Source organism: Rhincodon typus, chromosome 13, assembly GCF_021869965.1.
Source record: "Rhincodon typus isolate 14 chromosome 13, sRhiTyp1.1, whole genome shotgun sequence".
Taxonomy (NCBI): domain Eukaryota; kingdom Metazoa; phylum Chordata; class Chondrichthyes; order Orectolobiformes; family Rhincodontidae; genus Rhincodon; species Rhincodon typus.
Window position 1 is genome coordinate 48,273,084 of NC_063344.1, and position 14,401 is coordinate 48,287,484.

General features: G+C 38.2%; 1 protein-coding gene across 4 annotated transcripts in view; it reads right to left on the reverse strand.

Moving 5' to 3' along the window:
• mfsd1 (major facilitator superfamily domain containing 1) overlaps window positions 1-14,401 on the reverse strand; it is a 60,640-nt gene that overhangs the window by 18,017 nt on the left and 28,222 nt on the right. For 2 of the 4 annotated variants that reach the window (XM_048604174.1, XM_048604175.1), the window contains exons 8-11: window positions 11,115-11,213; window positions 8,829-8,940; window positions 4,314-4,370; window positions 111-267 (exon numbers count right to left, since the gene is read on the reverse strand). In XM_048604174.1, the coding sequence (XP_048460131.1) occupies window positions 111-267; window positions 4,314-4,370; window positions 8,829-8,940; window positions 11,115-11,213 (425 nt within the window). The remainder of the gene's footprint in view (window positions 1-110; window positions 268-4,313; window positions 4,371-8,828; window positions 8,941-11,114; window positions 11,214-14,401) is intronic. The other 2 variants (XM_048604176.1, XM_048604177.1) reach the window with 2 other exon arrangements.

A 14,401-nucleotide genomic window follows, 5' to 3' on the forward strand; every position in this document is an offset into this window, starting at 1 on the left:
TAATGCAAAATGAATTATACTGTCAAACTAGCTCTTGCTAAATGATAGTTGAAGTCATAACTGATTGCAGTTTATTACACCACTTCTCAACCCATTTAAAATTTTATTACCATAGCAATCCAAGGGTTCCAGAAGGTGAATGCCAACATCATATGAGCAGCCAATGTGATCAGCACAGCACACATAACCCAAAATACATTCTTTCCTACTTTATCCACCAGAAATCCCAAAACTGGTGAAGCTGGTGCAGAGATAATATACACAATGCTAGAAAGAAAAACAACTATGAGACAAACATTCAACATCATATTAGCATTCAAATGTTTTGTCAGTCCAAGCTGTTATGATCCCTGGGTTGACTGATAACTTAAAAGTAAATTTCAATTTTGAGTGACCAAATTCAGGAAATTGCAGAATATTTCAAGTTTCAATACTGTAACTACAAGCAACATGACTAACAATAATATTTTAATGCAACCAAAAATCTCCCTCCATGTCTATTCTTCAATTTATGACTTTTGCTGATGTTTACCTCAAAACAGTCCAAAGTAATTCTTAGCCCAAGGGCCTACTTTCTTTATTTGGCCTTTTTCAGTCAGATAATTTTAAAGTCCCAAATCGTCTTTCATGTTGAGTAATACCTTAATGATCCTTCCCTCTTGCCTAAGCTACATAAATCCTCCAATGTTGTTTTAGGTTCTGACAAAGAAGGGTGCTTCAAATCAATGCAAGCTTCCACCAGTTTTGTGTTGAACCACAGAAACATGTTGTCTCTACTTCTCTGTGTGCTCTCAGTTTCTTGCAGATGGACTCTGATATTTTTGGGAAATATTTTCTGAAGAAGGGTCCCGACCCAAAACATCAACTTTCCTGCTCCTCTGATGCTGCCTGGCCTGCTGTGTTCCTCCAGCTCCAGCATCTGCGTTCTTATTATCTCTGAACCAGAGCTTACAGTTGCTTTTTATAGATTTCTCCCCTCTCAAAGCCTCTCCCTATTGCAATGCAAATGGTATGGGCCTTGTATCCAGGTAGAAATACAAATGATCTATCCAATACACCTCAACTTGATTTATCCTGAAATTAACGAGGCAGATTAAAGTATATCCATTTACAAATCCTGTCGGAGATTAAAATCTAAATATGAAAAACACAGCTGCTCAGGCCATTGCTTACAAGTGAAAATTTCTCATCCCTTCTTCCCAGTAAAACAACCTGGAACTCCTTGAATATTCAACAACCAAGCCAGTCAGGCATGTTGGTGGACAGAATTCAGAACAGGTCACAACACTGCCTTCAGTTCTCTATTTTATGCAAATTTAAAGTAAGAATCTTACAAAATCTCACATTTCTAACCAAACTGTATTTCTGATTTTCAAGAATCTCCGAAGTTTAGTTCTGAACATATCCGACCAAACTCCTGCAGTTTGAAAAGCAGTTCAGATGTGCAGCACGTAACACTATCAGACCCCACACTTCGTGAATCTATTCATATGCTGACCGAACTTTTTAAACAAATTTTTTCAGATGGTAGCAACTTAAAATTGTGTTTGGTGGCAGAGTGATCAATATTATTGCATCACTTGCAGAGTAACAGGATACATGCTTCCCTAATAATTGCCTTTGGTGTTCTCAAACAGAAACAGAACACAGAAGAGGCCAAACAAACCAAAGAAGCTTTTATCATCAAGTATTCATGTGCTTTCAAGGGTGAAGTTTCAGAATAACTTTAACAATGATCTAAAAGCATCTAAACAACCCTTGAGATACACACAGAACAGCATCCAAAATGTATCTTTTTTTACGTCATCCACCAGAAATCCTAGAACTGGTAAATCTCGAGCAACGAAATTGTATGCAATACAGAGAGCCATACAGCATGGAAACAGAACCTTTAGTCCAAATAGTCCACGCTGACCATGTTCCTGAATTAAGTTAGTCCCACCTGCCTGCACTTGGCCCATATCCCTCCAAACCTTTCCTATTCATGTACTTATCCAAATGTCTTTTAAACATTGTAACTGTACCTGCATACACCACTTCCTCTGGTAGTTCATTCCACACACTACCACTCTCTAAATAAAAAAAAGTTGCTCCCCCATGTGCTTTTTAAATCTTTCTCCTTTCGCCTTAATAATATAGTTTTGAACTCCCCCAGCTAAGGGAAAATACCTTTGCTGTTCACCTTATCGATCCCCCTCATGATTTTATATACTTCTGAGGTCAGTCCTCAACCTCCTACACTCCACTGAAAAGTTCCAGCCTATCCAGTATATTTTTATAACTCAAACCCTCCATTCCTAGTAACCTCCTGATATATCTTTTCTGAGCCCTCTCCAATTTAATAATATCCTTCTTAGCAGGGCGACCAGAACTGCACACAGTACTCCAGAAGAGGCCTCACCACTGTACTGTACAACCTCAGCATGATGTCCCAACTCCTATTCAGTACTCAAAAGGTCTGGGCAAAGGCGGCAAGCATATTAAGTGCCTTCTTAACCAACCTGTATACCTGTGATGCCCTACCATTAAATATGTAAGTTGGGTCTTTATTTGTAGTACCAAAATGCAATATCTTACATTTATCTAAATTAAAGTCCATCTGCCACTCCTCAGCCCATTAACCAAGTTGATCAAAATTTCTTTGTAATTTTAGATAATCTTCTTCATTGTCCACTACACCAGCAACTTTGGTGTTATGTGCAAATTTACTAACCATGCCTTCTATATTCTCATCCAAATCATTTATATAAATAACAAACAGAAGTGGACCCAGTACCAATCCCTGTAGAATACTGCTGGTTACAGTCCTCCAGTCCACAAAATAGCTCTCCACTACCACCCTCTGTCTCCAACTGTAAAGCCAATTTTGTATGCAATTAGGAACAGAAAGGACAAAGAAAGTCTCAAATGTCATGAAGCTGAGAGCTAGATCAATTGTTTTGGGTAGGATTTAAGAAAAATTGGAAAGTAAAACAGATGCAGAGGATCTTGGTTTCTAGGTTTCTGAAAAGCGTCATTATATTTTCAAAATTAACCCTTATCTTCTGTACCTCCTATTACATGTTGTCATTCCATATATTCAAAATCTCAATTGTTATGAAGGCCACTCCACATGTTGTCACCTGCTCTCTAGATTAGCACTGTGAATTTATTACCATTCTCCTGCCCTTTCCCCATAACCCTACACAATATTTCCATTTAAGTAATCATCTAATGCCCTCTTGAATGCCTTCATTAAACCTGCCTCCACTACACAGTGCATTCCAGACCCAAAGCAGTCACTATGAATAAATGATTTTTCGCATGCGACATCAAATTTTTCAAAATCACTTTAAATCCGTGCCCTCTCACTATCTACTTTGTTCAGCATGCTCACGACTTTGAAAACATAAAATTTCACTTAGCCTTCTCCTCTTCAAGGAACACAGTCCCAAATTCTCAAATCAATTTCCAAAATTGATATTTCTCATCAACCTTTTGTGCGCCCTCTCCAACGCACACACATCTTTCCTAAACTGTGTAACTGGATAACTATACTCCATCTGAAGTCTCTCTCTGTCTCTTTTTCAAGTCTAATTAATATCTCAAACAGGTTCAGCAATAACGTCCCTGTTCTTGTATTGTATGCATCTCCAAATAAAGCATGCTGTATACTTTATGAAGCACATCCTCTACCTATCCAGACACCTTTAATGACTTATGCACAGATACACCCAAGGTCTTTCTGCTCCTGCATGTCCTTTACAACAGTATCCTTTGTTTTATTGTCTCTCTCCAGGTTACTTCTACCAAAATGAATCACCTCACACTTTTCCAAATTAAATTTCTTCATTCACCTATCTACCCACACCACCAACTTACCTATCTTCTTGAAGTTCCGTATTTTATTTAACAAAGTTTCCAAACTTTGTATCATCTGTAAATTTTGAAATTTTCCTCTGCATGCCAAAATCTAGATCCTAAGCACAAATCAGGAAAAGCAAGGGCAACTGGGGAGCTTCACTATAAATATCCTCCAACTTCCAGTAGGGAAAATAATCATTTTTGAATAGGGTTCTAAAGGAAAATCTTGATTCATGTGCAATGTTTAATTGGGAAAGCAAACACATCTTGCTAAGAGAAAAATATTCTGAATGTTCCATTCTGATAAAGTGCACAAAATACTTTTACAATTACTGACTTCAGATTTTTTAAATAACAGTCAACTTTTGTTGAAGTGCTGTACACACCATGACCTTTTGCTATCTTACGAACAGATTATTTTAAAGACAAGTAAATCAAATTCATCAGGTCCAGCTGCTGGCTATAAATACCTGTTGATTAAACTGGCTTGTTTCAGAGAAAAATTGAATTTTTCAATGAAGAATACTCTGTCGGAATAAAAAACACAACTTGGTCAAACATATAGTTCAAGAACAATCGATAAGTTGTAGACACACAAGTGAATTCTAATATTTAATTTTTAGTTTTATACCAAATGGTAAACAGTTTCATGCAGGATTCCAATTTTTCTTTGCGATGGGCGACAGGAAGGGAACAAAATGAGAAGATAAATCACGTAAATTCCATAAATTTGGTCAATAACAGTACAGAATCCCAACAGTGTGGAAGCAGGCCATTCAGCCCTTTGAATCCACACCAATCCTACAAAGAACATCCCACCCAGACCCAACACCCCTACCCTATCCCTGCAACACTGCATTTCCCACGGCTATCCCACCTACCCGACACATCACGGGAAACTATGTGCAACTTAGCATGGCCAGTCCACCTAGCCTGCACATGTCTGGGCTGTGGGAGGAAATCAGAGCCTGGAGGAAACCTGTGCAGATATGGGAAGAATGTGCCAACTCCATAAAGACAGTCGTCTGAGGCTGAAATCAAACCCAGGTCTCTGGCTGTGAGGCAGCAGAGCTAACCACTGAGCCACCGTGCCATCCCAGTAGATCTGTGTTCAATTTATGGACTCAGGGTGAATGTGCTGTCCAGAAAAGCTTTATAACAGAATAAGAATAAAGTTACAAGTTTAAAATCAATACAATTCTCAACAGATACTGTATAGATCAAACACCCTTCAAATATAGAATAATGCTCTGGGCAAACCATGTTCAGCAAGAACACAATGAGAAAGTAACATACCACTCTAATGAGTGTTATCAGTAGCGGGGAACTGAGACACCGTCAGGGTAATCTAACATTCAGTTTTTTTAAACCATTACCATTTATTATCACAAAAACCAGCAGCTGGCCCAAGCATGCACTTCAAATTTCTATTTCATGGCACTGGAATGAATTTCCTCAGTTGTGAGCAAACTTTAGGTGGAGACTACAATAAAATATTGCATTTAGCTTAATTTTCTTTCCTAAATAAACCAATTAACATGTAATAAACAAGCGTCAGCAACAAACAAAAAGTATATTAAACATTGTGTTAAGGACAAAGTCTAAAAATTACTTCACATTGCTATTTCTACTCATATCCTCCACTCTACTGGAAATATGGTTAAGATAATCAGAACAAACATGCACTGGTTATGAAGTCACAATGGCATGGCAAAGAGTAGCGACGCTAAACTGGCCGTCTCGCCTTTAGACTGAAAACCTCAATAGTTTTGGTAATGTACCACCACTTGGTACAGCTTGAGGAGCTCATGATTTGAGAATTTCTTCAACAGTCAAGACTATTATGAGATGATTCCAGGTTTTAAAAAAGCAGTTTACTTCCAGTAAATTATCATGTGGCCAGACTGCCTGGGAAACAAACAATAGACGATAAAAGCTCTGCCAAGTTAGTTATAGGGTGTTTAGCTTTCAGGGAGACATTCTGTTAAAACAGTTTTAAAGTAAGTAGGCTGCAACAGAGAAATCTTCCCTCTTCGAGTTCAGTTGAAATTTTGTGCACTCTCCAAAACTGTCATTAACTGCAAGCAGGGGCAGGGAGACGCAGGCAGCGACAGCAAGACAGCCACCGAGAGCGGGGGAGGAGGGACGGACGGACGGAGTGGAGGTGGGCTGAAAGACACAGACGGGCAGGGAGAGGGGGCAAGAGACAGATGGGCAGGGAGGGGGGGCAAGAGACAGACGGGCAGTCAGAAGGGGAAGGATGGAGAGAAAAGAAAACATTAAAACCAATAGGGTTTTGACCAGAGATAGCTACACTTAAGTCTTGAATGAGAAGTTTACAACTGTGGGTCATTTAGAGAAGACATGAAGGTAAAATGTTGTCTGAGCTGAATGGAAGGCCAAAGAAATCTCAACTTTTATATGAATCCTTGAAGCAGTACTTGGTTCATTTTCCAATTTTTTTTTGTATAAACATCGGAATTAAGTTTTTGGGTGTTAAACCAAACGGGCACGGAAAGAAAGTGAAATGGTTGGCTTGGAGTATTAGTAAGAGCTCATTGCACTTTTAATCTCCTTAACGCAACTGACCATTTAAAATAATAGTTTTGTTATTCAGATTCCATCCCTTGACTTTGAAGGAAAATACTTAAATCCTAAAACTTGTAGCCTCATTTATTTAGTCAATATTCAGCGTTTCAAATTCTAAAAAAGCTAAGCATGTCACTGGTCTCCGCTGAAATCACAACATATTTTATTGTAGGAAAACCGATAGTCAAGTTAAAGCATTTGTTATCAAACCTCCCAGCTCGGCGAACACACCAACATCTACAACCTGCACTCGAGCTACAAATTTTCACTCAAACCTTGAATTTTTTGACATGTCACAATTAGGTGAACTAATCTTTGCTTCTCCTGCAATGATCTAATTATCACTGAACTGATTCCAGCATATAGATACAATTATATCTTTAGCAAAACAACCAGAACTTTTTTACATTCTGATTCAATTTGGGATCACTGTGTTTTCAATAGATGGTTGATCTTTGATGTCCTTTCCCAGATTTGCAAGGTTCATTGGAGTAATGCACTCCAGTCTTTGTGATGAACTACTAAATATACATTATTCAACGCTCCTGATTTTCAGGTTATCTTACAATTTAAAAGATTTTTTACAGCTTCAATAATTAGATTTCTATGCTTCAGCAGCTTTACTCTTTTGGCCTGACTTTCAAACAATCCAATTCTGTTCTGCTGTATCAACTGCACTACAAAAGCTGTGTATAGCTCATCTCTTTTATGCTGGAAAAAGACTTGGTGGTACAAATCATTGCAAAAAGAATCTGATTTTAATTCCACGTTTTCAATTTTATGATTGTAAATAGAATTGTGATTGCAAACACAATGATGAGCTCCACATCAAGGTCAACTCCTAAACATGTCACCTTAGCCCCTGCTATCTTTAAACACTTACTTTAATTGTCCATTAAACTCAGATAAATAACAGCACAAGTTTTTTAAAGAATGTGATCATTGTTAACGCAGCAGCAATCAACCTCTGCCTCAGAAATTGAGGCATTTTAACTTGACAACTCATTAGTTCAGAGGTGAATTTTTAGATATTAAAGCCAATTTTTATTTTATTTTCCCTTTATCTATTTTCTTTCACCTTGCAATCTAATTTATTTCCCATTCTGTTTATCTTTCACTGATTTCACAAATTCACCACCTTGTTGGTTTCTCAATCTTCAAAGCTCATTGGATCAGAAGATGTACAGTACTTCCATAATTCACCAAAGTCTCAGATATCCTGTTGCCCTCTCTTTGTCACCGTTACACTCAAAGTTATGACACAAAATATCTGAGATGAAGGATGTAAGAAAGTGGTTGGATGTAAATAACACAAGGTGCTCCGCTCCAGCAATGACATGCTCCTATCTAAAATAATCTAACTTATGTTTTGGGGTTGGCTTTTGGAGTTGAAATTTTGAGCTCTCCTCTTTCCTGGCCATGACAATGATAGCCATTTGAAGGGATCTTTGCACTTGTTTGTCTTTAATCTTGTACAACGGGAAACTATTCTTGTGATAGCTTTTGTTTAAATTGTTTAAATGATCACTTTATGTTTTTGTAAGACCAGCATTCTTTAATTCATAAGTCAGTTCTACTTGCTTTTTTACTGCATTGGTTACTTTTAGAGTCAAAGGTGCATAACTTGTTCATCCCAAGTTTCATTCCTGTTTCTTAGCATTGCATTTACCTCAGGTCTTTCAAATCTATCAAATCTCTAAGTCAGATACTACGTTGTATAATAAGACATTATGATCCCACTGTATGGACTCTGTCCCTTAAATAAAGAGACCAAACGTAAATGCATTACAGACAGTTCAGCATGTCCGGGACACCACCCATGCCCTCCATCTCCTCCAGCCAGTTTGCAATGGATTCACGATCATCGTTAGACTCTTAATTCTAGATATTTATTGAATTCAAATTCCACCGTCTGCCATGGCGGGATTCGAACCCAGGTCCCAGGTTATCTGGGTCTCTGGATTCACAGTCCAGCAATAATACCACTAGGCCATTGCCTCCCCATATCTTTCAAGTTTATGTTCTCAAGCTTAATTTAAGGTTTGTGATGAGTTTACCATATACAGGTATTTCTGCTATAACGTTAATGCAAATTGGCTGTAACGCAATTGATGAACAGTGGACGCTGTTTGGAAAACGCGAACTTTCTGCTGTACAGGTATAGCAATTTCCCTATAATGTGATTTTCTATGGTGCAAGGTTACACAAGAACACAGCTATTGCGTTATAGGAGAAATACCAGTATATCAATTTTATTCACAACAGGCTGGGTTATGTGCACTTTATCTCCACGTCACCATCAATTAACAGTACCAAATTAATTCAATTGCTGCAAAGCCCATAAATACAAAGTGACATGGATTACAGTTTAGGGTGAAGAATAAACATGTACTCACTTTCCAAGTCCAATAAATGGGAAGACAGCCACATAATAAAAAACACAGATGAGGAATATCAGCCAGAGGGATAAAGGGAAATCTTTCACGTCTTTCAGTTTCACAACTTCACCTGAAAAGATTTTTTAAAAATCCAATGTTAAAAAAGTATCTTACCAATCAATTTTAAAACAATCCTGTTAACTGACTGCACATCAACTGAAAGCTGTCATACTACAGATTGTACTTGAACTAAGTGCCAAGATTGATGAAAGGCCAATTTTTCAAGCCTATCTGTAGACGGTAACCATTTGGTGCTGTATTCTCTTAACTGGGTACCAATTTGCTCCATACATTTCAGTGGACAGCAGATGCCTGCTCAGTGCAGTTAGGCAGCTGGGATGGCATATTTGAATAGACACTGGGATGTAGCCTGGGCAACCCAGCAGAATTCAGTCTCAGAAGATGTAATTGAATGGCTGGGTGATGAGTAGATGGACTCTTATTGCTTGGCATCTCATTGCAGGCAGGCAGAAGGAAGACGACTTCAAAGCGGAGATGTAGCTACTGCTGAAGGGCAAACGCCTTGAAGGATAGCAGCTAAAATTTCACATTTGGTAGACAGAGTTTAAGGGACTTTGTAACAAGATCAGTGAAATTGAAGTATACTGCTGAGTAAATTAGTAAAACTGACACAAGAAGAACTAGTCATTAAATGTGCAATTGAGTTTCTAATTCAACTAGGTTGCAGGTTAATTCACATTTACCTCAGGTTAAAACTGGATGATTATGGTTTGGATAGATTGCATTTAGCATTTACTATGTTGACTCCTGTATAGTAAAAATTCTTGTTTGTTTAAAACCATCAAATCTGCCAGATTTGCTCTTTCAGCAGATAACTGGAATTTCATATTTTGCCTTTAAAACGACAATTGCTGGCCCCTTACTGGATTGTGACAAGAAATTTGTACCAACACTTAATGTAAAAAGCAATAATAATTATAGATCACTTAAAAGTACAAGCAGAATATAAAGAAATGACTCTTAGAAGAAAATAAAACAAAAACATTTTCTCCTATTAAGGAATAAAGAACTGAAGAAAGGAAAATTAAATAGTCTGTCTTTATTCTTGCGATGATAATAATGGATGGGTTAGACAGGTATGTTTATGTCATGCAACTTCTCCATTTTTGCACGATCCTGTCAATTCAGTACTGGCATTAATCTCTACCTCAACTATAACACAAAAGAACATCAATACTGTTTATGTTCAGCAAATTTTGAAGGAGGAAGAGAAACGTATACCATGTAAGGGTGGTAACATCCATGATGGAAAATCCATAATGGTAAGGCGATGGATTAGTGGTATTATCGGTCAACTATTAATCCAGAAACTCAGTTAATGTTTTAGGACAGGCAATAAACGCTGGCCAGCCAGCGATGCCCACATCCCATGAGTGAATAAAAATAATTCGTATTTACAGAAAGGGTACTGATAGAAATCCAAATTACAATATGCAAAAACAACTGAGCAGTTTTATTCACTCAAAATTTAAATAAATAATAGGCTATGGGATAAGGCAATGTTTCATTGAAGAACATGCTAAAAGCCATGGCCAACTATTTCAATATTGCAAATTCCACTGTATATGCCTACTGACTGGAACTAGAAGATAGAGCCTGAAATTAGACTTCAGTTTCAAAAGAAACTTCCAACCTAACAATGGTGTTTCTCCTTCCTGTAAAAATTCCAATAAAAAAGAAAAACCTACTGATAAGCAGCTCCTGTGGCCACAACAGGATAAGTTGCATTACAGGTCAAATTTTCTTGACTACGATGTCATCTAATATGAATGCCAGCACTAGAAAAACTGCAGCAGTATTCTACAGAAGAATGCTATTTTATTCACATAGCACTAAGCGTTGGGAGAAAGTGCCAAGCATTATATGAATACTACTTTACTACAATTTATCAAAGAAACATACTGAATATTCTTAAACAGCACAGACAGGTTGTCTGTGTACGTGATCAGATAACTTGCTCTGGTTGACAATAGCAGGGGCACTATCAAGTACAACCGTTGATTTTCTGCATGTTTAAAATGAGTACCTTTTTAGTTATTAAACAGTTAACACAACAAAAGTAAAACTATTACTTTAACAAAATTAAAATATCATTGATAGCTGTAAAGTATACAAAATAAATTATTTTTCACTATTATTGCTTTTGTTGACTTTAAAAGATGCTCTGACGTTAATTTCAGTTCTCCTTTCCAAAAGGGAACAAAATAACACCTTTGAACCAACCTGTTTTTCCTTGATCTTTCTTTAAAATCCTCTTAGCTCTTTTGTCTAAGTAAGCAATGGCAAATGCACACAACAAGGAAAACACACATGTTGAAGCAGCTGTATGGAGAAAATTTGAAAACACTGATTAGGAATATTAAGCCATACACGAATAGACAACAGGAACAAATATAAAACATAAATAGACTGAACAGTCTGAGAAACTAGTTGATGATGATTCATTTCTAACTAATCAAATATGTTTAGTCATTTCTCTCATTTCTGGAACTTTACCACGCACAAAATGGCTGATTTATTTCAAACCTTCAAGATAGTTGGCTGTGCATGGAAAATATTGACCAGTACTGGAGAGAATGTCCTCTCCTCAACTAATGGTGTGAGATATTTAATATTGACTTGAACTTTCAAATTGAAAAGACAGTCTATTTAATGTCTAATTTGAACATCAGTTCCTCTAAAGGTGCAGTGATACACCACCTGACCATTCACCTGAACGGTTCACTTAGATCCTGAATGGAGCTTGTACTCACCCCTTTTGAGTTGGAACTAAGTGCCGAGGGACAAGTGAATGAAGTAAATGATAGGTAACATGACACCATTTTGAAACAATTCACTATATCTGAAGCATTTTCTACACCTGAAGAGATTATTCAAACCTTGTCGTATTTTCCTGTTTTGTGAAGGATGCTCTAAAGAATGGGATTAGGCAAGGCGAAAAGGCACAAAATTTATCTAATAGATTTTCTACTTATGGTCCATTGAGCATAGATCAAAATGCCACTAACTTTCAATCTTTTGCCTTGTCAATCCTGATTTTAAAAATATATGTAATGATCCGATTAACGGTATTAAGCTGTTCTACAAGATTGCAAATGTAAGCAAATAGGATGAAAAACAACTTTCTTGCTACTTCCTGATGTACAAAGCTAAGTCAGACTGATACAAAACAAAATGAAGATCTTGCAAGTCAATGGAATCAATCTGCAATTCTTCAACTCAAAAAATTTAAGCTAAAGACCACATTCAATTTCTAAACTGCTATGCTTAGTCACAGTCAAACTTACTCAGTGAGCTTTACTGACCCTTCCATATCCAAATATATTTAAACTTCTGTGCCTGTTAATCAAGATCTTTGACAAAGTGGATCTTCCAGAAATGGGACTGTTTGAGAATGAAAATATAACCAAGCCAATATTAACAAGACAAACCAACCATGGTCAAGAGAAATTCCAATTGTAGCCATGCTGGCAATGTCATGACCAAAATGGGAGAAGTGCACTTGTTCTAGTACCATTATTTCACTGGCCACAAAAGTAACGGTTTTCCCAGTTTCTGTTATGGTTAATCATATGCCTTCTCTGTATCAGAGTTGGAATAAACAGATACAACCAAGTTTCTTCATTATTGATTTATTACAAAACAAATCTATTTAAACATAATGCAAAACTGGACAACAGTTTGTATGAAAGTACAAATGCTTACCCCTCTAAATACCATGTACATACACATCCCAGGTTAAAGGAAAAATAGATTTTGTGCTGCCAAGGTTCATATGGGCGAAGATTATTGGACAATAATTGCTAGTTCTTCATTGTGTGGGGCCGCGGTGGGGAGGGGGGTGGAATATTAAACTGCAAAATGTTCAGATGGCTGTGGATCTGGTGTTCTGGCATGCAGAGGTCACTGGACACCTGGGGGAAGAACTTGATGTGTTGTGGACATTGCTTCTAAGCACAGGAGGGGCAGGTATGCTGTTGGGAGCAATGTACAGTGAAGGCAATGGTCTTGTCATTATACGCCACCAGGCTATATCAATGCCACACCTGCAGGTTATGCAGCAAATAGACTGCACATGCTTAAAATAATAGTCATGTCTGAAAGACAAGAGGGGAGTGATCCATTGTGATGTCAAGGGATACCATCACAGACTAAGGGTTCGTTCAATTCCAATCCAGGGTGTTGGCCATGCTCAGTCAGGCACTTGGACCTCCCAGAGTCTGGGGAATTGGCCACCAGATTGTTGGTCAACTGCAATCAGTTGGAAATTACAGTTCGTCAGCTGGGGTGTTGTGAATTTTTCCTATGAGGAGGAAAAGAGAAGGACAGAGTGAAAGTGGAAGAAAGAGCAGTTAGTGGTAACACAGGAGCAGGAGAGGTGATGAGATGTTCCTCAAGTAGAAAATGCAAGAGGCAGAAAAGATTAGTAGTATCAGAGGATGAGATGGAAGAGAGCCATTAAGCAGACATGATGCATGCAATGGTGAGACTTGTGATCCAGGAGCCTTGCTGAGATGCGTATGCAGTAGCAGACTCATCATAATAAGTGGCAGTCCCTTGAGATTGAGGTAGCAGAGAGAAGATGGTGCAAATACCCTTGTGGAGTGCAAAACATTACCTGATGTTTCCTGCACAACTGGGTGCTCATTTTAACATGGGACAGAGCACTGACACAGACCATAATCCAGGTCCAGGTTGGCTCTGTCTGGTGGGGTGGCTGCTTGCTGCAATCAGTTGGAAAAAGGATTTCCCTCCCCTTCTCTGCACAGTCTACCAGAACCACCAGGTCACTGCTTATTAAGTGAGGAGCTAACATTGCTTGCTGGGCCAAGTCCTCAATTATAATATTCTAGCACCGCAGTTTGCAGCATCTGAAGTGGTGTGCAGCTGGGCTTTAAATGCAGTGAATGCGAGATTGCCCCAGCAAGAGCATGCACCTAATCTCTCCAGCCTTGTGATTCCACAAGAAGAATGCCACGGAGCCTGAATGACCAATGGGATGAAAAATGAAATCCCTCATGGGAAAAGTCCCTCTGAGCCATAGCAGACCAGGCACCATGAATCTCACTCGACAAAATACCTAAGCGAAATAGAGAAAATTTAGTATGGGCAGTGACTTCTAGGGTCATGTCAGATATTGCTTGCTCAAAACCTCAGAATCATGGCACAGGAGGCCATTCAGCTCATTGCACCTGCACGAGTTCTGTTACCTAGTGCCAATCACCTACCTTCTCTTCATATTCATGCACACCATTTCTAACTAAGAAACCTATCCAGAAATCTTCCAGTCATGTTTAAGATAAACGTAAAGATTTCACACCAGACACACACTGAAAATGTTTCAGAACAGAGTGATGAGATGGGCAGCCTTTCTTTCCAGCTGAAAACCAATCAAGCAAAGCACTCTTCCATCAAAACCATCATAAAACCAAGGCAGAGATAGTAGGAACTGCAGATGCTGGAGAATCGGAGATAACAAGGAGTAGAGCTGGATGAACACAGCAGGCCAA